The sequence below is a fragment of the Corvus hawaiiensis genome, chromosome 35 (genome assembly GCF_020740725.1).
Source record: "Corvus hawaiiensis isolate bCorHaw1 chromosome 35, bCorHaw1.pri.cur, whole genome shotgun sequence".
NCBI classification, from domain to species: domain Eukaryota; kingdom Metazoa; phylum Chordata; class Aves; order Passeriformes; family Corvidae; genus Corvus; species Corvus hawaiiensis.
In genome coordinates this window covers 96,924-121,298 of record NC_063247.1, presented here as the reverse complement: position 1 = coordinate 121,298, position 24,375 = coordinate 96,924, and the positions used below count along the sequence as shown (strand labels likewise).

The window sequence follows — 24,375 nt, the reverse complement described above, 5'->3', positions numbered from 1 at the left end:
AAGGTCCAGCGGTTCCCACACAGCTCCAGCTCAGCTGCTGGCAGGTTCCTGTAAAAGAAAAGTGAAAAGTTCAGCCCGGTACAGATGATTTAAAGGAAGGATAAACTCTGTGTAGCTGTCACAGAGGTGACAGGGATAAAGAGAAAAATGATTCTCACATTTGGCAAAGGCCCCCAGGCTGTGAAAGAGAAAAGGGGGGAGAGCAAGGGAGGGACAGAGACCTCCCCTGGGGAGGGGCGAGTGTGACACTGTCCCCTGTGTGTGTGGCCTTCCTGGGGTGGGGGTTTCACACCGGAGCCAGTCTGGGTAAGGGGGGTGGTGTTCACTCCCCCTGGGCAGGGGTTACCCCACACCCCCAAACTCTCCTCCAGCCCCCTTGGTTGGGGGATGGAGGTGCAAACCTGGCCTCAGCAAATGGGTCTGGGGGCTGGGGCCTCCCCCAGCCAGGGCTGATTTTCAGGACAGCCCTGGCCTTGGCTTTCTGGTGGATTCATTCTCCTCCCTCAGCCTTGTTTCCTTCTCCCTAGACCTGAGATCCCTGGGTAAGAGTCCCCTTTCCCTGATCTCAAGGTCCCTTAGCTCAAGGTGCAGCCCAAAGTTCCCCTCAGGAGGCACATTCAGGGACGGAGGGGCTTGGGTGGTGGCAGCTCCTTTATACAGTTCTGCCATAATGGGCAAAAAGCCCTTCCTGACAAAGTTTCAGCCGTGAACCACAACATTTCAGTCTCTCAGCAGCCCCCAGAGCATCCCCCGTGTTGCCAGATGGAAAATCCTCTGTGCCGGGTGGGCTGCCACAAGGCTCATTCCTCAAACCTGTCTTGGGGCTGAGTCAGGGATTGTCATAGGTTAGCAAGCATAGTTGCAGAAGGGATGTCCTTGCTAAGGGGTGCTTACAGTTTCCTCTGAGACCTGATAGAACCTATCAGCTGGCCAGTTTGAATATGGACAATTCTTTAAGCCACTTAAAGTTGTGACCGCCTCTGTGATCCACACTTAAGAACAGACAAACTCCCCCCTAAGCTCTCTCTCATTTCTGGCTCTGGGGCAGGTGGCTGCGGGGCCCGAGCGGGGCCCAGTGGGCCAGGCCCAGGCCCTGCTTAGGCCAGGCCAGGCCGGGCCACGGCTCCAGGATGACCCCCCCCAGCAGGGCTGTGGGCAGCCAGAGCGGCTTGGAACCACCCCCCTCCACTGTGGCCAAGATTTCAGCAGAGCGGCACCACTGTCCGGCAGAGGTCAGGTGACCAACAGCAATAAGCCACATTCCAGCTGCAAGGCCGAGGTGAGAGTAACACTTTTATTGCTGTGAAGAGCTGAAAACCTGAGGGAAGAGAGAGAGGAGATGTTTAAAGCTGAAATTCTGTTGTGAAGCTCTGATATATCAGAGTATCCCGTCGTAATTTCAGAAAGATATGGGGGGTGGAGTGCTGAACTTGTAAGCGAAAGCACCTGCGCTGAGATAGGCAGATGCTGATGCAGCTGTAATTTCATGAGAAGTTTGGACAGGGAGAGATGGACTTTTGCTCCAAATGGGAAAGGAGAAAACCTCAGTCCCTAGAGATGCTCCCAGAGATAGTCTTAACGATGAAGATGAGGAAGACCCTTTGCTCCCAGGGAGGGAGAAGGGCCTCTGTTTTTTGTTTCTGAACGGCTCAACCTTAAAATTGTACCCCAAAAAACTTCAAGAGTGGACCCTTGAAAGCAGTTGTGGGAAAAGCTGCAAGTCGGGGGAAGGGGCTCACATGCAGGCAGAGAGACTCCTCTTCCTAAATGGACTGAACAGCATTTGCAAGTGGGCGGCTGTCTCGTTGTGATACTGTTTTCATGGCACGAGCAAGAAGAGACTTTCTAAATGGCCTGACCAAGGTTATTATGGAAGTGGTAAACAGACTGAACATCTTAAGGGTTGTCTTTTTACATTGTCAGTGGGAGAAGGGAGGAAGGTGGGCAGAGGAGGAGAGTTCTAAAGGTATGGTATAATTTATTTTTTTTTCGCCTCTTTTAGGTCTGTTCATAAACTTCTTTATATTCTTTCAAGTTTGGTGCCTGCTTTGCATTTCTCCTAATTCTTATCTCTCAGCAGATAAACAGTAATGAGTATTTTGGACCAAACCACTACATTATGGCAATGGGCAAAAAGCCCTTCCTGACAACGTTTCAGCCGTGAACCACAACATTTCAGTCTCTCAGCAGCCCCCAGAGCATCCCCCGTGTTGCCAGATGGAAAATCCTCTGTGCCGGGTGGGCTGCCACAAGGCTCATTCCTCAAACCTGTCTTGGGGCTGAGTATCCCATGATGGTTTGTGCTTAGCGGGTGGGAAACTACTGTTCCTGTGGTGGGGTTTGTTCTGTTCTGCTCTCTCTGTATTTTATAGTAAGGAGCTGTTTGTCCTTTTCCTGCATTTTTGCTTGGGTGCCCTGTAATTTTAGAATTGGATCCATGGGGATCATCGGGGCACTGCTGGGCCCCATGGAACCAAGGGGCCGGTGTGCTTCTGAGTGGCCCCGTGGATCCAAGGAGACCATGGTGCTCCTGCAGGTCCTCATGGAGTCGCAGAGTCCATTGTGACACTGATGGGCCCCGTGGAGCCAAGGACACCTTTGTGACACTGAGGGGCTCTGTGGAACCAAGGGAACATGGAACAGCTCTGGCTGGCTTGGCCTCCTGGGGGCCACGGGACAGCTCCAGCTGATCTTGGAATGTTGAGAGTCACTTCTCATCTGCCCCTGGAGCTCTGGGGCTCTGTGCTTTCCTTCCTATGGAACAGATCCGTCCTTCTCCTCCAGGGGCCATGGCCAAAACTGAGATTCCTCTTCCAAATTTCTGTGTATCCAAGGACTGTTCCCAGATGAAACGTGCCAGGACAATCAGATCTGCCTGCCTTGGCCTCCCAGGGACCCCCTCTCCTCTGCCTTCATGACACTGAAATCTGTTTCGTGTCAGGCTGTACCGCACGCAATCCCACTTCCTTCGGGGCTGCTGTTGCCCCTGTGCCCACTGCCCCGCAAAAGAACAGGCTGCCCTGCGGGGGAGCAAATGCAGCATCTCCTGGGGAAAGCCTCAGCAAGGGCTCAGTTTGCCGTTGGTCATTGCGGTGACTGCAGGAAAGGGGCACCCCACCATGGGGCATTTCTTGGTCAGCTCCAGACATAAAGAGTGGGAAACTGTCTGAGACTCGGGTTGTGACCTCGAAGCCGCCACTGTGGTTTGCAGGGAGCTGCAGGGCGGCACGGCCCTGGCTGTGCCCGGGAGCGCTCACTTTGGAGGTGGTGTCAGATCTGATGGGGACAAGGGGTACCCTGTGGGGCTGGGGGTGGCCTTGAGAGTCTCCATGGCACTGAGTGGGATCTCCATTGATGGGGGTTGGTGTCCTGGGCTGAGGGGCTGTAGCGGGTTAGGTTTGCTCCCGGGCGGAAACACCAATTTACTATAGTGGTTTCGTCCAAAATCCTCATTACTGTTTATCTACTGAGAGATAAGAATTAGGAGAAATGCAAAGTAGGCACCAAACTTGAAAGAATATAAACAAGTTTATGAACATACCTAAAAGAAGAAAAAAGTCATACCACACCTTCAGAATACTTCTCCTCCCTCCCCCCAACACCTTTCTCCCTTCTCCCACTGACAATGTAAAAAGACAACCCTTGAGATGTTCAGTCTGTTTACCACTTCCATAATAACCTTGTTCAGTCCATTTAGGAAGAGGAGTCTCTCTTGCCCATGCTATGAAAACATTATCACAACGAGACAGACGCCCGGGTTGGTTCTCTGCTCTCATCATGTGAGAGTCCCCTCCCACGACCTGCAGCTTTTCCCAGAACCGCTTTAGAGGGTACAATCTTGAGCTACTGAGGTGCAATTTTAAGGTTGAGCCGTCCAGAAACAGAAGTTCTCTTCACCCATCTCTGGGAGCATTTCATCTCTAAGAACAGAGGCCCTTCTCCTTCCCTGGGAGCAAAGGGTCTTCCTCATCTTCATCTCTAGGACTATCTCTGGGAGCATCTCTAGGAACTGAGGTCTTCTCCTTTTCCATTTGGAGCAAAAGTCCTCATCGCTTCCATCTCTCCCTATTCAAACTTCTCATGAAATTACAGCTGCTTCAGCATCTGCCTATCTCAGCGCAGGTGCTTTTGCTCTCAAGCACAAGTTGAACGCTCCACCCCCCAAGCCTTCATGAAATTACAACGGGTGCTCTGATACATCATAGCTTTCCAACAGAATTTCAGCTTTAAGCCTCTCCTCTTTCTCTTCCCTCAGGTTTTCAGCTCTTCACAGCACTAAAAGGGTTAATGTCACCCAGGCCTTGCAGCAGGAATGTCGCTTATCGCTGTTGCTCACATGATCTTTTGCCAGGCAGCAGGGCAGCTTCAGCTGAATCTTGGCCACACTGGAGAGGGGGAGTGCGTCTGCACATAGCAGGGCCCTGGGGGGGTTCCGCGGGTGGACCAGGGCCCATCGGCTCCAGGATGGCCGTGGCCCAGCCTGGCCTGGCCCAGCAGGGGCCCGCAGCATCCTGCGGTCCCAGCTCCGGAAAGGAGAGAGGGCTCTTCCCGGGCTTTGTCTATTCTTATGTGTGGATCTCAGAGGCGGTCACAGAGCTAAATGTGGGACTGGAGTGTGGACTGGGGCTGGTGTTGAGGCTGGAGTTAGGGCTAAATTTGGCCCTGGGGTTGGAGTTAGAGTTGGAATTGGAATTGGGGCTGGGTTTGGAATTAGAGCTGAACATGGGATTTGGGATAACGCTGGAGGCTGGGGCAGGGGCTGGAATTGCAGCTGGGATTGCAGCTCGGGCTAAATGTGGGATTTGGTTTGGGGCTGAGGGTTTAGGAAGGGGCTGGGATTGGGGCTGGGGTTGGAGTTAGGGCTGAGATTTGGATTACAGCTGGGATTGGGGTTAAGGCTAAATGTAGGATTGGCTTTAGGGCTGGGGTTGGGATTGGGTCTGGGGCTAGACGATTCTGGGACTGGGATGAGATTAAACACAGGACGGTGAGTTTGTCTAAACGTGGAGTGAGATTGAGATCAGGATCAGGGTGAGGTTTGGGACTGAGCACACGCAGAGCGGGACAGCTGAGGTGTCACTGCAGGATGTCCCTGGCACCGTCCCAGCCCTCCTCAGGCACCTCCAAACATGGGGGGCAGCTGGGTGGTCCAAGATCCAGGTGCTGCCACGCTGCCCCTCCATTCCACGCGAGCATTGCGGGAAGGCAGCCCTGAATGTGACCCTTGGGGGTCTGGGATCAGCCTTCACATCCCTGTGGGAACAGCGACAGAGAGGATGAGAGACTTTCCCCCTCTTATTCCTGTGGAAGGGTGAACCCCAGCTGCCCTTTTCTTCTGCTGCCTCCTCATCTCCTCAGGTGAGGATGTCAAACTCCCCAGGAGCAGGAAGAAGCCCATTCCGGGTTTCCTTGTGTCTGCAGCCTGGAACATCCACTCAGAGCAGAGCACTTTGTGAAAGCCCTGCAGAATGACAGCAGGAGGAGGTTTGTGAGAAAGGCAGGAAATGGTATTTTGATAGGAAATCAAAATTCCAAATTATTTCTTTCTGTAACATTCATTTTCAGTCAGTTCCGGTCTGGTTTCCAGAGTGCCACCTTCTCAGCTGACTGTATTTGTGTCCTCCTTCCTCTTCTGCCTTTCTTTGCCTGCTCTGTTTGTCTCTCAGTGTCTCTCTGGACCCAGGGCAGCTCCCACCAAAGGCCCTCCTCTGATTTTGTTCCCAATCCACCAGCTAAAACAATCATGGGTGAGGTGATGAAGGCTGGCAGTGAAATGTCACTGTAAGATCTTGCTGCACTTGGCTTCTGGCTCCTTCCTGAGAGCTTTGCCTTCAAGGGCAGGAACATCTTCTCCTTGCTGGGAACTGGAATTCCAGATCCCTGGAGGGTGTGCCGTGGATCCCAGAGGGGCATTGCCGAGGCTCGCAGGGTGCTGGTCCTGCCGTGCCTCCCACGGGAGCTGTGCAGGGCCAGGGGACAAGGTCCAGCAGCTGGGTGGGCTCCCAGAGCAGACAGCAAAGGCTGCTTTGCTGGACATTTCCCAGCACATTCCCAGCTGGAAGCAGAGGGAGGAAGGAAAGGGAAGCGAGTCCCTGCCAGAAGCCCGGAAGGACTGGGGTGGGAAGGGACCCTGCCCGTGGGTTACTGGGCTGAAAGCCAAGTGGAGCAAGACCTTACAATGCCATCTGCCTGCCAGCCTGTGCTGCTGACAGGAGCAGGGGGCCACTTTAGCCCTCTGTGGGTGGGACCAAACTGTGCATTCCACTCCCCTTATCTCATTTCTGATGAGCTGTTCATGATGGGTCGTTTGCAGGAGCTGCCCAGTGCACCCCCGACCCCTCAGGCTATGAGGAGCCGGCTGTTAAATGAGATAAGGAAGGAGAGGCAAACCCTGGGAGGCAGGGCAATGTTTCTTTTTCTGCACACCAATGACTCAGCTGTGATAACTCCCTCCGGGGTAGCAGCAGCACAGTCCCACCCAGCCTGAGGGCTCACCTCTGCTGATGGGCCATCATGGACTGAATGGCCCCAGCACAATGGGCAGCTGCAAGGACTGAGACCATCAAGGCTCCCAAAATACTCCATGACTCCCAGGATGACATCATTCCATTGTGAAACTGCCCGCCCTGGGGGAGGGGCTGAGCATTCCCACCTGAACCTGAGCATATAAAATCTGGGTTTGGGGCCTTCTGGCAACACTTAACAGATCCAGGGCAGGAGCAGGACTCCAAGAGGACTGTGACCACCGCTGTTGACAAGACTGCTCCCATCACTTGGACAGGACTGTGTCCACCACTCTGACCAACAGGTTTTGTTTTCTTTCCTTTTGCTTTGCATGCAGCGGGACCAGGTGGTGCTCAGCACAGGAACTAACCAGCACCGTTCTGCTCTTGTCCCAGGGTGCCTGGTTATACTCAGCCTTTGTGGGTTACAGCTGTGTCATGGTATTTCTTGTCATCTCTTTGGTGAATTGTAACTCCCACCTTAATCTCTCTTGGGGCAGATCAGTGGGGTTCATTTCTCATGCCAGGTAAAACCAGCACGGTGTTTGAGAGGATTTTACAGGGATGATATGCCCAGTGACTTCTAGAGAAGAACTTGGGCAGGAGGAACCCCTAAACCATCACACTCACACCTTGTTTTTCCCTCCACACCAGGATTTCCTACTCCCAAACCTCGGCCAGATGGAGGAGGAGGCTGTGAGGAAGAGGAAGATGCCCCGGAACACCCAGGCAGGTGAGGAGGAAGTCCCTGCCCGTTTCCCCCTCTCTCCTGCTCCATCTCCCAGCCCAGCATCGCCCCCGGCTGCAGGACAACCCCGCTGCTGACGCCGTCCTGCCGGGGACGGACTGGAGGGATCTCCTTCCCCTTCCCTGTGGCACGCAGGCAAATGCCATCCTCTCCTTGTCCTTCCTCCCCCAGACAAGGAGCTGAGGACAGAGCCCAGGGAGGACAAATCCCCGCGGCAGAACCTGGTGGAAGAGGCCGTTTTGAGTAGCTCCACATCGCAGGAATCCAGCGGGGAGGAAAACCACCGGAGATCCCACAGGAGGAGGGGCTGCAAACGCAGCCCAGGGAGCTGTGAGGAGGAAAGACCCACCCTGTGCCGGGATGGCGGCCGGAGATCCAGCCAGAGCTCAAACCTGGTGGTCCACGAGCAGCATCACACTAGGGAGAAACGCTTCAAGTGCTTGGAATGTGGGAAGAGCTTCAGCCAGAGCACCACCCTGATCCACCACCGGTTGATCCACACAGGGGAACGGCCCTATGTGTGTGGGGAATGTGGGAAGAGCTTCAGCCGCCGCTCCCACCTGATTCGTCACCAGATGATCCACACAGGGGAACGGCCCTACGAGTGTGGGGAGTGTGGGAAGAGGTTTCAGACCAGCTCCAGTCTCCTCCTGCACCAGCGGATTCACACAGATGAGAGGCCCTTCCACTGCCCCGACTGCGGGGAGGGCTTCAGGTACAACTCCGACCTCACCAGGCACAAACGCATCCACACCAGGGAGAGGCCCTACGAGTGTCCCGAGTGCGGGAAGAGCTTTCAGACCAGCTCCAATCTCCTCCTGCACCAGCGGATTCACACCGATGAGAGGCCCTTCCGCTGCCCCGACTGTGGGAAGGGCTTCAGGTACAACTCCGACCTCACCAGGCACAAACGCATCCACACCGGGGAGAGGCCCTACGAGTGTCCTGAGTGTGGGAAGAGCTTCAGCCGGAGCAATCACCTTATCTGCCACAAGATGATCCACACTGGGGAGAGGCCCTATGAGTGTCCCGAGTGCGGGAAGAGCTTCTCCAGGAGCTCTCACTTGACCAGACACCAACAGTGCCACCAGTAAGGGAAGCCCTGCGAGTGCCCCAAGTGCAGGAAGAGCTCCAACTTCATCTCGCAGCAGAGGATCCATGTGGGGTGATGCACAGTGACCCCCGTTGGGCAGAGACCTGGTGACCCCTGTTCCAGATGATCCCCATGGTTGCAGGGAATGTTTGAGAGATTTATTTCACTTCTCATTCTCGTACTCTGATTTCATTGCTAATAAATGCAATCCCTGTCCCCAGACTGGGTCTGTGTTTCCATGCTGGTGATCGGGGCAGGAGCTCTCCTGGTCCTTATCTCAGCTCCTGGGCCTTTCCTCAGCCAATCAAAGAAGTCACTAAACAATTTTCAGCCACTCTGAGCTTTTCTCACTGATGACTGCCCAGGTGCCAGGTGGATCTGCCGCACCCAGAGCTCCCCACCTGGGCCCCCCTCACCCCCAGTGCCCCCTGGGAGCAGAATTAAGGGAGAGGGGAGGTTTCAGCACCTGCCAAGTGCTGGGGATGGGGCAGCTGGGGCCATACTGGTGGCACTGGTGGTGCTGGGAGCCCCCCTGGCCACAGGCATGGAGTTCTCAGGTGAGCCGAGGGGGTGGAAGAGGACTCGGGTATGGTGGGGAAGGTGGGGAGAGGAGAGAAAATGGGTGGGTGGGACCCATAAAATGAGTTGGAGGGGGAGTGGGACCCCCTAAAGCAAGAATGGGAAGGGGGCTGAGGACTGGGGGATGATGGGAGAGGTGTGGGAAAGCTTAGAAATTAGGGAATGGGAAGGGTGGGATCTCAAAACTGAGCAGGAGGGGGCTGGGGATTGGGAGGATTGTGTGAAAAGGGTTGGGAAAGGGGCAAAAGGGGGGACTGGGACCCCCAAACTGATGGGGGCAGGGGCTGGCAGCTGGGGATTGATGGGAAAGGAGGGGAGTAAATGGAAAAAGGGTGGAAATGAGGGTGGGACTGCGGGAAGGAAGGTCCCATGGCGGCCGTGGAGCAAGGGCTTATGGAGTGGCGATCCAGGGTGGCTCCCTGAGCTCTTGGCTTGCTGTAGCGTGCTGGGGGCTGCTGGGGGAGCACCCCCTGACCTGTGTCCTGCTTACACAGGGCTCTTCCAGCACATGGTAAAGTCCGAGTGTCGCTTCATTAATGGTACCAAACAGGCGAGGTTGGTGGTGAGGTTCAGCTACAGCCTGGAGCAGCTCCTGCACTTGGACAGCAAGGTGGGGCACTGCGTGGGGGACACACGGTATGGGGAGAAACAGGCCCGCTACTGGAACACTGTCCTGGGGTGATGTTATGAGGCTGCTTTATTCCTTAACCCTCCGCTCAATGCCCAAGGACGCTGTGTCTTTAGGATGGACCCAGGGCTGGGGCTGGATCCACGGGGCCCGTGTGCGGGTCGGTTCAACAGCTAAAGCCCAACGGCTCGGGGGCTCCGGGGTCTCGGCAGGGCCTGAGAGGGAGTGCGCCGGGAGCGCTGTGTGGCTCCTTGGGTTTTTGGTGTTCTGGCTAGCTGGAAAATGGTTCTGTTGGTTTTTCTTGTTCTTTTTCTCTTCCCTCCCCTTGCCTCACTGCCTCCCTTCCCTTCCCTACGATCCAGGGAGCCTGCGAGTTGGCACTGGTGGGCCCGCGGGGTGGCCCTGGCTGGTCCGAGCCCATGTGTCTTTTGCTTCTCCAGGAATTTGTTGTACTTCGGGGGTTTTTTTTTCCCCCTGTTCTACCCTGCTTTGTTTGGTGTTAATAAACAGTTTGGGGTTTATTTCCCACTTCCAGTTCTTGTGACCCACTTGTCTTACTGGTGGAGGAAAAGGGGAGGCCCTTTTCCCTTTGGAGGAGACACTCTTTCCAGAGTGTTTCCTCCTGAGGTCTTGTCTCCAAAACCAAGACATAAATTTGGCACCCAACTTAAGGGGCACGTGGAAGCGGAAAAAAAATTAAAATCATTTTGGTTTGAATCACTTTTGTATTGAGGTACAGCAGTAAGACTGTCCAGAGACTGAGAGCTTCAGGGCCCCTTGTCATCCCTTGGTCGATACTTAGATCACATGACAGGGACCCCAAATGCCTCGCTTCAGTGCCATCCAGAATTGTACCATCGCCTTCAGCGTTCCAGATTCGGACCATCCAACTTCATATAGTTTCATCAGGCCGCTGGGTGTAATCCTTCCTCAGGGTACGAGGGCCCTCTATGGACAGGACTCGGTAATGATTTCAGGTTCCACTTCCTCTGCTGGCTGTGAAGGTCCTGGCTGCTCATCATCATCCACCGGGCAAATGGATTTGGCTTTGTGTTTCTTTCTCTGGACAGGGGCAATTGTTGTTGGTTTAGGCTCCCCATCTGCTTTAGCTGCAGCTGGAGTGATTGGGGCGTCTGCTGGCTTATTCTCCTGCCCCTCTGGCTGTATCTTCTGCCCTACAGAATCCAGCAGTGTGCGGTAAGCGTTAGCCAGGACCCAGCACATGACAATGAGCTTTTCCTTTTCATCAGTGTTGTTATTGCAGTTTTCCTTCAGCTACTTCCCCACCTCAGCTGGATTCTGAATTCGTTCAGGGGGGAAGTTCCAGGCTACTGGCTCAGAACAGTGCTTCAGGGTCAGGCCTATGTCCTCCCATATCCCACAGCACTTTGGATTTTCTGCAACTGGGGCAGGTGTCTGGGCAACTCCTCTGGAGATCTCAGCCCTTTTTTTAGACAAGCTGGAGACCACATAGAGAAACCCTGCTAGATAACATAACAAGGAGGTGGCATCTTTGACATCCAGGGGAAACTGGACACTTTCAAAAGGTGACGTGCCAGATCTGAAGGGGAAGAAGGAGATGAAGGGCTGGGAGTTATCATCCCCTGCTTTTCCCCTAACAAACTGGGTGTGTAATTGCTAATACATTCCAAAAGGAAACTACCAAGGCCAGAATGGGAAAACAACATGACATACACCTTCTCCATGGCTTCCATTACTTCAGCCAAACTTCGATGAATCACTACCACCAGGCATATTAAAATGGCAGTGCTGATTCTTCATCCTGACTTATAAAAGTGTAAGCCAGGGACCCGACTGCCCATAGCTGTGGACGTGTACTTATGGCTAGCTTCCACAGAAAAATTATTAAATCAAGCAGCATGGTCTTACTGCTGTACCTCAATACAAAAGTGATTCAAACCAAAATGGTTTTGATTATTTTTTCCACTTCCACGTGCCCCTTAAGTTGGGCGCCAAATTTATGTCTTGGTTTTGGAGACGAGACTTCAGCAGGAAACACTCTGGAATGAGTGTCTCCTCCAAAGGGAAAAGGCCCTCCCCTTTCCTCCACCAGTAAGACAAGTGGGTCACAAGAACTGGAAGTGGGAAATAAACCTCAAACTGTTTATTAGAAAAAAACAAAGCAGGGTAGAACAGGGGAAAAAAAACCCCGAAATACAACAAATTCCCAGAGAAGGAACAGACACATGGGCTCAGACCAGCCAGGGCCACCCCGCGGGCCCACCAGGGCCAACTCACAGGCTCCCTGGACCGTAGGGAAGGGAAGGGAGGCAGTGAGGCAAGGGGAGGGAAGAGAAAAAGAACAAGAAAAACCAACAGAACCATTTTCCAGCTAGCCAGAACACCAAAAACCCAAGGAGCCACACAGCGCTCCCGGCGCACTCCCTCCCAGGCCCTGCCGAGACCCCGGAGCCCCCGAGCCGTTGGGCTTTAGCTGTTGAACCGACCCGCACCCGGGCCCCGTGGATCCAGCCCCAGCCCTGGGTCCATCCTAAAGACACAGCGTCCTTGGGCATTGAGCGGAGGGTTAAGGAATAAAGCAGCCTCATAACATCACCCCAGGACAGTGTTCCAGTAGCGGGCCTGTTTCTCCCCATACCGTGTGTCCCCCACACAGTGCCCCACCTTGCTGTCCAAGTGCAGGAGCTGCTCCAGGCTGTAGCTGAACCTCACCACCAACCTCGCCTGTTTGGTACCATTAATGAAGCGACACTCGGACTTTACCATGTGCTGGAAGAGCCCTGTCTATGCAGGACACAGGTCAGGGGGTGCTCCCCCAGCAGCCCCCAGCACCCCATAGCAAGCCAAGAGCTCAGGGGGCCACCCTGGATCCCCACTCCACAGCCCCTTGCTCCACAGCCACCATGGGACCTTCCTTCCCACAGTCCCACCCTCATTTCCACCCTTTTTCCATTTTCTCCCCTCCTTTCCCATCAATCCCCATTTGCCAGACCCTGCCCCCACCAGTTTAGGGGTCCCAGTCCCCCCTTTTTCCCCTTTCCCAACCCTTTTCACACAATCCTCCCAATCCCCAGCCCCCTCCCGCTCAGTTTTGGGATCCCACCCTTCCCATTCCTCTCCCATCATCCCCCAGTCCTCAGCCCCTTTCCCATTCTTGCTTTAGGGGGTCCCACTCCCCCTCCAACTCATTTTATGGGTCCCACCAACCCATTTTCCCTCCTCTCCCCACCTTTCCCACCATGCCCGGACTCCTCTTCCCACCCCCTCGGCTCACCTGAGAACTCCATGCCTGTGGCCAGGGGGGCTCCCAGCACCACCAGTGCCACCAGTATGGCCCCAGCTGCCCCATCCCCAGCTCTGGGCAGATGCTGAAACCTCCCCTCTCCCTTAATTCTGCTCCCGGGGGGCACTGGGGGTGAGGAGGGGCCCAGGTGGGGAGCTCTGAATTGGCAGATCCACCTGGCACCTGGGCAGTCATCAGCGAGAAAAGCTCAGAGTGGCTAAAAATTGTTTAGTGACTTCTTTGATTGGCTGAGGAAAGGCCCAGGAGCTGAGCTAAGGACCAGGAGAGCTCCTGCCCCGATCACCAGCATGGAAACACAGACCCAGTCTGGGGACAGGTTTTGCATTTATTAGCAATGAAATCAGAGCACGAGAATGAGAAGTGAAATAAATCTCTCAAACATTCCCCGCAACCATGGGGATCATCTGGAACAGGGGTCACCAGGTCTCTGCCCAACGGGGGTCACTGTGCATCACCCCACATGGATCCTCTGCTGCGAGATGAAGTTGGAGCTCTTCCTGCACTCAGGGCACTCGCAGGGCCTCTCCCCGGTGTGGATGCGTTTGTGCCTGGTGAGGTCAAAGTTGTACCTGAAGCCCTTCCCGCAGTCGGGGCAGCGGAAGGGCCTCTAATCTGTGTGAATCCGCTGGTGCAGGAGGAGACTGAAGCTGGTCTGAAACCTCTTCCCACACTCCCCACACTCGTAGGGCCGTTTCCTAGTGTGGATCATCTGGTGGCGAATCAGGTAGGCGCTCGTACTGAAGCTCTTCCCACATTCCCCACACACATAGAGCCTCTCCCCTGTGTGGACCTGGCGGTGGCGGATCAGGTTGGAGCTTGTGCTGAAGCTCTTCCCACATTCCCCACACACATAGGGCCGTTCCCCGGTGTGGATCATCCGGTGGTAGATCAGGTTGGTGCTCTGGCTGAAGCTCTTCCCACATTCCAAGCACTTGAAGCGTTTCTCCCTAGCATGACACTGCTCGTGGACCACCAGGTTTGAGCTCTGGCTGGATCTCCGGCCGCCATCCCAGCACAGGGCGGGTCTTTCCTCCTCACAGCTCCCTGGGCTGCGTTTGCAGCCCCTCCTCCTGTGGGATCTCCGGTGGTATTCCTCCCAGCTGGATTCCTGCGATGTGGAGCTACTCAAAATGGCCTCTTCCACCAGGTTCTGCCGCGGGGATTTGTCCTCCCTGGGCTCTGTCCTCAGCTCCTTGTCTGGGGGAGGAAGGACAAGGAGAGGATGGCATTTGCCTGCGTGCCACAGGGAAGGGGAAGGAGATCCCCCCAGTCCGTCCCCGGCAGGACGGCGTCGGCAGCGGGGTTGTCCTGCAGCCGGGGGCGATGCTGGGCTGGGAGATGGAGCAGGAGAGAGGGGGAAACGGGCAGGGACTTCCTCCTCACCTGCCTGGGTGTCCTGGGGCATCTTCCTCTTCCTCACAGCCTCCTCCTCCATCTGGCCAAGTTTTGGGAGTGGGAAATCCTGGTGTGGAGGGAAAAACAAGGTGTGAGTGTGATGGTTTAGGGGTTACTCCTGCCCAAGTCCTTCTCTAGAAGTCACCGGCTGTATCATGACTGTAAAATCCTCTCAAACACCGTGCTGGTTTTACCTGGCATGAGAAATGAACCCCACTGATCTGCCCCAAGAGAGATTAAGGTGGGAGTTACAATTCACCAAAGAGATAACAAGAAATACCATGACACAGCTGTAACCCACAAAGGCTGAGTATAACCAGGCACCCTGGGACAAGAGCAGAACGGTGCTGGTTAGTTCCTGTGCTGAGCACCACCTGGTCCCGCTTCATGCAAAGCAAAAGGAAAGAAAACAAAACCTGTTGGTCAGAGTGGTGGACACAGTCCTGTCCAAGTGATGGGAGCAGTCTTGTCAACAGCGGTGGTCACAGTCCTCTTGGAGTTCTGCTCCTGCCCTGGATCTGTTAAGTGTAGCCAGAAGGCCCCAAACCCAGATTTTATATGCTCAGGTTCAGGTGGGAATGCTCAGCCCCTCCCCCAGGGCGGGCAGTTTCACAATGGAATGATGTCATCCTGGGAGTCATGGGGTATTTTGGGAGCCTTGATGGTCTCAGTCCTTGCAGCTGCCCATTGTGCTGGGGCCATTCAGTCCATGATGGCCCATCAGCAGAGGTGAGCCCTCAGGCTGGGTGGGACTGTGCTGCTGCTACCCCGGAGGGAGTTATCACAGCTGAGTCATTGGTGTGCAGAAAAAGAAACACTGCCCTGCCTCCCAGGGTTTGCCTCTCCTTCCTTATCTCATTTAACAGCCAGCTCCTCATAGCCTGAGGGGTCGGGGGTGCACTGGGCAGCTCCTGCAAACGACCCATCATGAACAGCTCTTCAGAAACGAGATAAGGGGAGTGGAATGCACAGTTTGGTCCCACCCACAGAGGGCTAAAGTGGCCCCCTGCTCCTGTCAGCAGCACAGGCTGGCAGGGAGATGGCATTGTAAGGTCTTGCTCCACTTGGCTTTCAGCCCAGTAACCCACGGGCAGGGTCCCTTCCCACCCCAGTCCTGCCGGGCTTCTGGCAGGGACTCGCTTCCCTTTCCTTCCTCCCTCTGCTTCCAGCTGGGAATGTGCTGGGAAATGGCCAGCAAAGCAGCCTTTGCTGTCTGCTCTGGGAGCCCACCCAGCTGCTGGACCTTGTCCCCTGGCCCTGCACAGCTCCCGTGGGAGGCACGGCAGGACCAGCACCCTGCGAGCCTCGGCAATGCCCCTCTGGGATCCACGGCACACCCTCCAGGGATCTGGAATTCCAGTTCCCAGCAAGGAGAAGATGTTCCAGCCCTTGAAGGCAAAGCTCTCAGGAAGGAGCCAGAAGCCAAGTGCAGCAAGATCTTACAGTGACATTTCACTGCCAGCCTTCATCACCTCACCCATGGTTGTTTTAGCTGGTGGATTGGGAACAAAATCAGAGGAGGGCCTTTGGTGGGAGCTGCCCTGGGTCCAGAGAGACACTGAGAGACAAACAGAGCAGGCAAAGAAAGGCAGAAGAGGAAGGAGGACACAAATACAGTCAGCTGAGAAGGTGGCACTCTGGAAACCAGACCAGAACTGACTGAAAATGAATGTTACAGAAAGAAATAATTTGGAATTTTGATTTCCTATCAAAATACCATTTCCTGCCTTTCTCACAAACCTCCTCCTGCTGTCATTCAGCAGTGCTTTCATAAAGTGCTCTGCTCTGAGTGGATGTTCCAGGCTGCAGACACAAGGAAACCCGGAATGGGCTTCTTCCTGCTCCTGGGGAGTTTGACATCCTCACCTGAGGAGATGAGGAGGCGCCAGAAGAAAAGGGCAGCTGGGCTTCACCCTTCCACAGGAATAAGAGGGGGAAAGTCTCTCGTCCTCTCTGTCGCTGCTCCCACAGGGATGTGAAGGCTGATCCCAGACCCCCAAGGGTCACATTCAGGGCTGCCTTCCCACAATGCTCACGTGGAATGGAGGGGCAGCGTGGCAGCACCTGGATCTTGGACCACCCAGCTGCCCCCCATGTTTGGAGGTGCCTAAGGAGGGCTGGGACGGTGACAGGGACATCCTGCAGTGACACCTCAGCTGTCCCGCTCTGCGTGTGCTCAGTCCCATACCTCACCCTGATCCTGATCTCAGTCTCACTCCACGTTTAGACAAACTCACCGTCCCGTGTTTAATCTCATCCCATTCCCAGAATCATCTAGTCCCAGACCCAATCCCAACCCCAGCCCTAAAGCCAATCCTACATTTAGCCTTAACCCCAATCCCAGCTCTAATCCAAATCTCAATCCTAACTCCAACCCCAGCCCCAATCCCAGCCCCTTCCTAAACCCTCAGCCCCAAACCAAATCCCACGTTTAGCCCGAGCTGCAATCCTGGCTGCAATTCCAGCCCCTGCCCCAGCCTCCAGCCTTATCCCAAGTCCCACGTTCAGCTCTAACTCCAAACCCAGCCCCAATTCCAACTCTAACCCCAACCCCAGGGCCAAATTTAGCCCTAACTCCAGCCTCAACACCAGCCCCGGCCCACACTCCAGTCCCACATTTAGCTCTAAATCCAAACCCAGCCCCAGCGGCAGCCCACATCCCATACCATTATTAGAGCTAATCCCAATCCCAGTCCCAGTTCCAGCCCCAATCCCAGCCCCAGCCCTCACCCCAATCCCACCTGTCGTGGGTGTCTCGGTTTTGAAAGACAGGTGTCTGCTAAGGAAGGCAGAAGCCCCCCCTTGAAGTGGCAGATATAACCCCTTTTCCCTCTAAGTTATTATATTTTGAAATCAAGGGCCTTTAGGCGAAGATGTGGGAAATAGGAATAACAGTTCTTTACTATATATATATATATATATATGTATATATATATATATATATATATATATGTATATAACCAGTCAAACAAAACAACAACAACTCTGGCAGTAACAGCAATCACAAACCCAGTCCCAGCCTTCTCGGCTGTCGGGCCCTTTCCCCTCGGGTGCAGTTCCGCTCGCAGCCGGCAGGGGCGCTGGCGGCTCCCGGTGAGCAGGGCAGGTGCGATGGTTCCCCCGCGGCTGCAGGGGGTGCTCCGGAGCGAGCTCGGGAAACCCGCGGCACCGGTGCCCTGGGATCCCGGGAAGGGATGGAACAAAGGCTTCACAAACCCCTGGGCAGCCGATCCCGGACTCTCAGGAACAGCAGGCTGGAACGGCAGGCTGGAACGGCAGGCTAGAACGGCAGGCTGGAGCGGCGGGGACGAACGCAAATCCCGGGTGGCAGGCGAGATGTATCCAGATGGGAGAACCCCACGGAAGCCCAGGCAGGCAGGGCGAGCAGGGCTACAGCGTAGCGAAAGCTCGAAGCAGCAGCGGGGCAGGGCAGCCACAGCCCGGTCTCCAGCAGGGCAGGGAAAGCAGCTTTTGGGGGTCCCGGCATTGTTTCCAGCAGGAAGAAAGAACGGCCAAAAAGAAAGAAACAGCAGCTCTTTTCTCTGCAGCTTCTCTCTCCGGACGCTCAGAGTGAACTGCCCCCACACCCAGGTGTAGACAAAGGAGTAGCCAGGCCCGCCCCACCCCCCTTTTTGTCTTTCTAAACTACAGCTATTTGTCCCCTAGCAACATGCATATGGGAAAAAATTCCTTTAACAGGAAAAAAACTAAGACTAAACTGGAACCCCAACATTATCCACCCCGAATTTTTTCCCATACTAACATGTTACATGAAACGTAACTTTTTTTAACCATGTAAATCTATGCATCACCCAGATTATATACAAATATACATGCTGATACTGATACAAGTACAGAGCCATGGGTAGTTCACCCTAAAACAAGGTCCCCTTGAGGTAAGCATCGGGTCTCTCCATCCTTTTGCATCACCCACCAGGTGCAACCTGGTCCCTGAGCAAAAACGACCCCACGGATGGGTTTGTCTTTGCTCAAGGCAGACTTTACCCAAACAGTTTTTCCAAGCATACCTCTCATGTGCACCACTGGAACCTTATCCCCGTCTGTTGTTTGTAGGGGTTCGGATTGGGCAGGGCCTGCTCGGCTGGTGGAGCCTCGGGTGTTAACTAACCAGGTGGCTCTTGCTAAATGCACCTCCCAGTTTTTGAAAGTCCCCCCACCCAGTGCCTTCAAGGTGGTTTTAAGCAGTCCATTACACCGCTCAACCTTCCCAGCTGCTGGTGTGTTGCTGCCTGTTCTGATCTTCCCTTCCCCCCTCCCAAAGACATGTGCTCTGAGCTCCTTTGTTCCAAGCGCGGGCAAAGCCAAATGTAACTCAGACTCTTCAGCAGTGTCTGATTGGCCGCTCGCCCCGGGTCCGCCCCCAGTCCTCCCCTTTCCCCTTCTCCGAATAAAAGATGGTCGAGGGGAGGCAAACGCCCTCTCTCAGCTCAGCTACTTTCCTGTAAACATCTCTGGTCGTCCGTCTCATTTTGAAAGCTTCTAACTGCAGGGAATTGAGCGAGCAGGGAGCTATATTTCTCCCTCTTTTGCTTCTGCTGATGGTATTTGCTCTGCAGCTGATTCAGGTACCAATTCTAGAGCTACTAAAGTGCTAGATCGCCCCTGCTACCTCTCAAGGCTGCTCGAGGCTTTCTAAGGCATTGAAATACAAGCGCTAGCCGGTATAAAGCTGAAAAGATACCTTCCACATTTGGCGCCCAACGTGCTATCTCTGAACTCCGGTTCTGAGAGACACTCAGGGTGTCCCGGCAGCTGCGTGTCTGCTGGAGTTAGCTCTGCACGTCCTGCTGTGCCAGCTCTGTGTGGCGAGGTGTTACTTTTTGTGTAACATCGAGCCCAGAGCCTCAGCCTGTACCCTCCCCCACGCCACGTGGCGAGGGAACGGCTGGAAAGCAGAAGACCCTTCTCGCGTTTTTTTTTTTCTCCGGACCTGCTTTCCTGTGATAAATCCAGAATTCTGGTGAGTATTTCCCTGCTGGTTTAGGGGCTCCTGTCTTAAGCTGGTGCCAGTGTAAACTTTCTCTTTTTTTTTTTCCTCCTTTTTGGCGAGTAAGGGGTTGAGGTTTGCTGTGCATTCATAATGGCATCTGAAGTTTCTGCACACCATAGAGAAATATACCACCAAGTTCAAAGTTACCTTTCTTTAACTGGGCATAAATACCCTAAAAATCTACTTCAATCTTTTGTACAATGGCTTTTTCAGTACTTTCCTAATCTGACCTCCGAAGACATAAGATCTGCTGAATTTTGGGATAAGGTGGGGAGAAAACTCTCCTCTTTGAGGCGTGCAGGAGATGAAACAGTTTCAAAATTCTTTCCTCTCCTGTTACTAAGTTATACTTTGCCAGAGAAAAAGGCAGTACATGAAAAGCCACTGCAAAACCCCCGTTAATTCCCTTATACCCTCTTCCAACCCCTGTGTCCCGGACCCCTCTTCCCCTACGCTGGAAAACACAGCTAGAGCAGACTGCTTCTCAGCACAGGAGAGCTATCGTCCTCCTGGCTCACCCGTGTTTCCTCAGCACCCTGCCTTGGATGGGAATCCGGAGCCCATCCCAGGACCTTCCCAACCCCTCTTCTCCACTGCCTTTTCCCCAGTTTCTAGCCCTCATGTTTCAAGCGCGCGTAAAAACCCCTTCTCCCCTGATCTCTTTGTTCCCAGGGACAGCCATTGCCATGTGCTGGCAGCCCGGGAAAAATCCCCTCCCCCCAACCCCTTTTCTCCGAGTTTGTTTGTCTCCAGTAATGGCGGACGCAATGTTCCTTCCTCTCCAAACTACACCTCCCACAATCCCTTTCTCCCCCATCCCACAAATCCCTTCTTGTCCCCATCCCCTCCTACTCCTGTGTCACAACCTGACCCCGCCCCCACAGTGTCGTGTTTCACCCCTCCCTCTGTTCCCGCCCACGGCTCAAGTGCCGCCCCTGCCTCCCACAACCCCGCCCCCAACCCCTCCCCTCTGCCGGCCGTGTCCCCGCCTCCACTCCCCGCCCCTGCCCCTCCACTCCCCGCCCCTGCCCCTCCACTCCCCACCCCTGCTTCCCATTGTCCCGCCCCAGGTTCCCACAGTCCTGTGACCGCCCCTCTGAATCCGGGAACCCATGGCTACCAGGAAGTAACTCCAACTGCTTCTACTACACTCTCTTGTACTAGCAATGGAGCTTACCCTGACTGGAAACCCCTTACTTATTCTGATATTAAGGATTTGTGCAAGGCAATTAAGGAGTTTGGAATGCATAGTAATTATTTTAAGAGCCTTTTGAGTGCTACTTTTGCAACTCACTTACTTGTACCTCATGATTTACTTACATTAATGCAAACTCTTCTCACACCTGGTGATTTTATGGTGTGGAAAAAGCAATGGAAAATAATTTTATCTGATTTATTAAAAATTTTATGGCAAACTCCAGATAATTACCTGGATTTTGAAAACAATTATATCACATTAGACCTTTTATCTGGTGACAATAATATGGCAAATCCTCAAAAACAAGCAATGCTTATCCCTCATCCAGTTCTTACTGAAATCACACGTGCTGCTGAAAAGGCCTTAACATTATTACCATCTCAAACTCCTAATTCTCATTATACCACCATCAAGCAATCGCCAAATGAAAATATTATTCACTTTTATAACCGTTTGTACGAAGCTGTCTCTTCCCAGGTCCCTAATCCTGACCTCCAACAAGCGCTCCTACTCGAACTTCTCCAAGTTAATATGAATGATGCTTGCAAACAAGTCATTCTCACTCTCCCGCTGTATCCTCCTCCTACTGTTGAATCCATCCTCGAAGTCTGTACGAAGAAGGTGCAGCTGAACACAGCTGCTCCCTTTTTGAAAAAAGTGGGGATGCTTGGGGAGGTTGTGGAGAATGTTACAGGTACAGGAGAAACTCAATCGCGCGGTAACTTTGTATGCTATCGTTGTCAGAAAAAGGGACACGTAGCTCGCAATTGCAGAGCAATTATAACTGCTGATAAAAACTCTCCAAAGACTGTTTCCCCAGGTCAACAGCAGGGAAACTCGCGACTCAACGCGTCCTAACAGCTCCGCGTTCAGACATAAATAGGGCTGCAGACAAAGCAACTTGGACTTCTGGACTCAGGTTTAAGGTAACCTGTGATAAAGCACACCATTTCAACAACAACAAACAGACTGTAATACCCATTTCATTCCAGAATGTGGACCACATGCCAGAATTTACATACCTTTTTGTTATTGGGGACACTCGGGAAACACCTGCTGGGATAGAGGTTACACCCACACTCATGAAAGTGGATCAGAACGGGTGTTCTAACCTAATGGTACAATGTATATATCCACCGTACTTTATGCCTAAAGGTCAAGTCATTGCACAGGCCTTTCCACTGCCCTATAAATACCTGCCCACAGATGGTCATATCCCAGCCATCTGTTGGACTGAGGTTTTGGGAAACAACAAACCTGTAATAGAATGTAAGCTCCGTTACAAATCACATAAAATCAGTATAATGGGAATGATAGACACAGGTGCTGATGTGTCTGTCATTCCATTTGATAAGTGGCCTACGCAATGGGAATTGCAATCTCAGGGCATCATACAAGGGATTGGAGGCACCCAAATTGCAAAGCAGTCCAAACACACCATCCAAATTGAAGGTCCTGAAGGACAAATAGCGACACTTCGTCCGTATGTCCTAGACACCAAATTCACCCTGTGGGGAAGGGATGCCATGTCTCAGTGGGGAACAAAAATTGATATCACGCCTAGACATCAAAATTTTCCCTTGCAGGCCACTGAAGCAGAGTGCCATCCACAGAAATTAACTTGGAAAACAGATGAACCCGTGTGGGTTAACCAGTGGTCGTTAAAAAAAGAAAACTTAGAGGCACTCAAAACATTAGTAGCTGAACAATTGGCTAAAGGAAATATAGTTCCAACTAACAGCCCATGGAACACACCCGTGTTTGTAATCCAAAAACCGGGAAAGAACAAATATAGGCTACTCCAAGATCTTAGAGAAGTTAATAAGGTTATTGAAGACATGGGACCCCTTCAACCAGGTATGCCATCACCTTCAATGCTCCCACAACATTGGCATTTAGCTGTTCTTGACATTAAAGATTGCTTCTTTCATATTCCACTCCACCCTGCAGATGCCCCCCGATTTGCATTTTCTGTACCATCTCTTCATCGTGAAACTCCCATGGAACGTTATCATTGGCTTGTGCTTCCCCAAGGTATGAAAAATTCCCCAACTCTCTGCCAAGAGTATATTGCTAAAATTCTATCTCCCATCCGTGCCAAAGCAGAGAAAGCCATCATCCTGCATTACATGGATGATGTGCTGGTGTGTGCTCCCAATAATCAGTATCTCGAGCAGACACTTAACATGGTGGTTGAGGCCCTAGAGGCCAAGGGCTTTGAATTACAACCTGAAAAAATGCAGAGAACAAGCCCTTGGAAATACCTCGGACTCAAAATCACAGAAACCTCTATCACCCCAACACCTGTCACCATTAATAATAACCCAAAAACACTAGAGGAAGTGCAACAGATCTGTGGGACACTGAAGTATTTAAGGTCCTGGTTAGGACTCACCACAGAGGATGTAGCTCCTCTTGCAAACCTAGTAAAAGGGGAAGGCGGTCCAGCATCCCCTAGATCCCTGACAGAAGAGGCAAGGCAGTCTCTCAAAAAGATACAAGAGCTCATTTCCACCAGACAAGCGCACAGGTATCAGCCCTCCCTACCCTTTAAGCTTGTCATTCTAGGGAAGGTACCACGCTTTCATGGCCTCATATTTCAGTGGGACAAAGAGCAGAAGGAACCCCTCATCATAATTGAATGGGTATTCCTTCCACTCCAACCTCCTAAAACCATCACACAGCCACAAGAACTAATGGCAAAAATTATCATGAAGGGTAGAGCAAGGCTCCGCACCCTGGCAGGATGTGACTTTGCATGCATCTATTTACCTGTAACAACTGACGCATTAGATCACCTACTCCAAAATAATATAAATTTACAATTTGCATTAGATAGTTACTCAGGCCAAATCTCAAATCATTACCCAAAACATGACATGTTTAATCTGCCATTCTCTTTCATCCCTCGAGAGATTCAAAGTAGAAAACCCCTCGATGCGATTACCGTTTTTACTGATGCCTCAGGAAAACGTAAAAAGTCCGTGGTCACATGGAAAAATCCAAAGACACAAAAGTGGGAATCTGACATCGAGGTAATCCAGGGATCACCACAAGTAGCTGAATTAGCAGCTGTTGTTAGAGCATTTGAGAGGTTCAAAGAACCCTTTAATTTGGTCACAGACTCAGCATATGTAGCTGGAGTAACTGTTAGAGCTGAGCATGCTCTCCTAAAAGAAATCTCAAACAAGAAAATTTATGATTTACTCTCAAAATTAATTTATCTGGTTTCCCACAGAGAGCATCCCTATTTTGTCATGCATGTGAGATCACATACAAACCTGCCAGGATTTATTGCAGAGGGTAATCGTAGAGCTGATGCTCTGGCTATGCCAGCAGACATAGTTCTATCAGCCGACTTACCAAAGCTCCCCCAAGTTTTTGAACAAGCAAAATTGAGCCATGCCATGTACCATCAAAATATTCCTGCTCTTATCCGCATGTTCCATCTGTCGCGGACACAGGCAAAAGCAATAGTGGCAACGTGTCCCAACTGCCAGAAGCTACAGCTTCCATCACTGGGCATGGGGGTCAATCCCAGAGGCATTAATAGCGGTGAAGTGTGGCAAATGGACGTCACACATTTCCCCGAATTTGGGAGATTAAAATACGTTCATGTTTCTATTGATACCTTCTCTGGTGCTATGTATGCCTCTGCACATGCAGGTGAAAAGGCTAAGGATGTTGAAAAACATCTCGTCCAAGCTTTTGCTGTGCTCGGTATACCTGAGGAGATAAAAACTGATAATGGACCTGCCTACACCTCCCAGGAGTTTAAAAACTTTCGTCAGCAGTGGGGATTTCGACATGTTACAGGTATTCCTCACTCCCCAACTGGACAAGGCATTGTTGAACGTGCCCATCAAACCCTCAAGCGAATGCTGCTACAACAGTCAGGGACCACCAAACTCAACTCACCTGTCCTCAGACTCAG

The 24,375-nt window shown here is 52.7% G+C and overlaps 1 protein-coding gene and 1 pseudogene across 1 annotated transcript in view; one reads left to right on the top strand and one right to left on the bottom strand.

Moving 5' to 3' along the window:
- LOC125319048 (zinc finger protein 883-like) overlaps positions 1-8,561 on the top strand; it is a gene marked incomplete at its 5' end in the record, with an annotated part of 78,984 nt that extends 70,423 nt beyond the window's left edge. The window contains 1 exon segment of the mRNA XM_048289994.1: positions 7,662-8,561. Coding sequence (XP_048145951.1) covers positions 7,662-8,345 — 684 coding nt within the window.
- Positions 8,562-13,167: 4,606 nt separating this feature from the next.
- LOC125319020 overlaps positions 13,168-24,375 on the bottom strand; it is a 36,745-nt pseudogene continuing 25,537 nt past the window's right edge.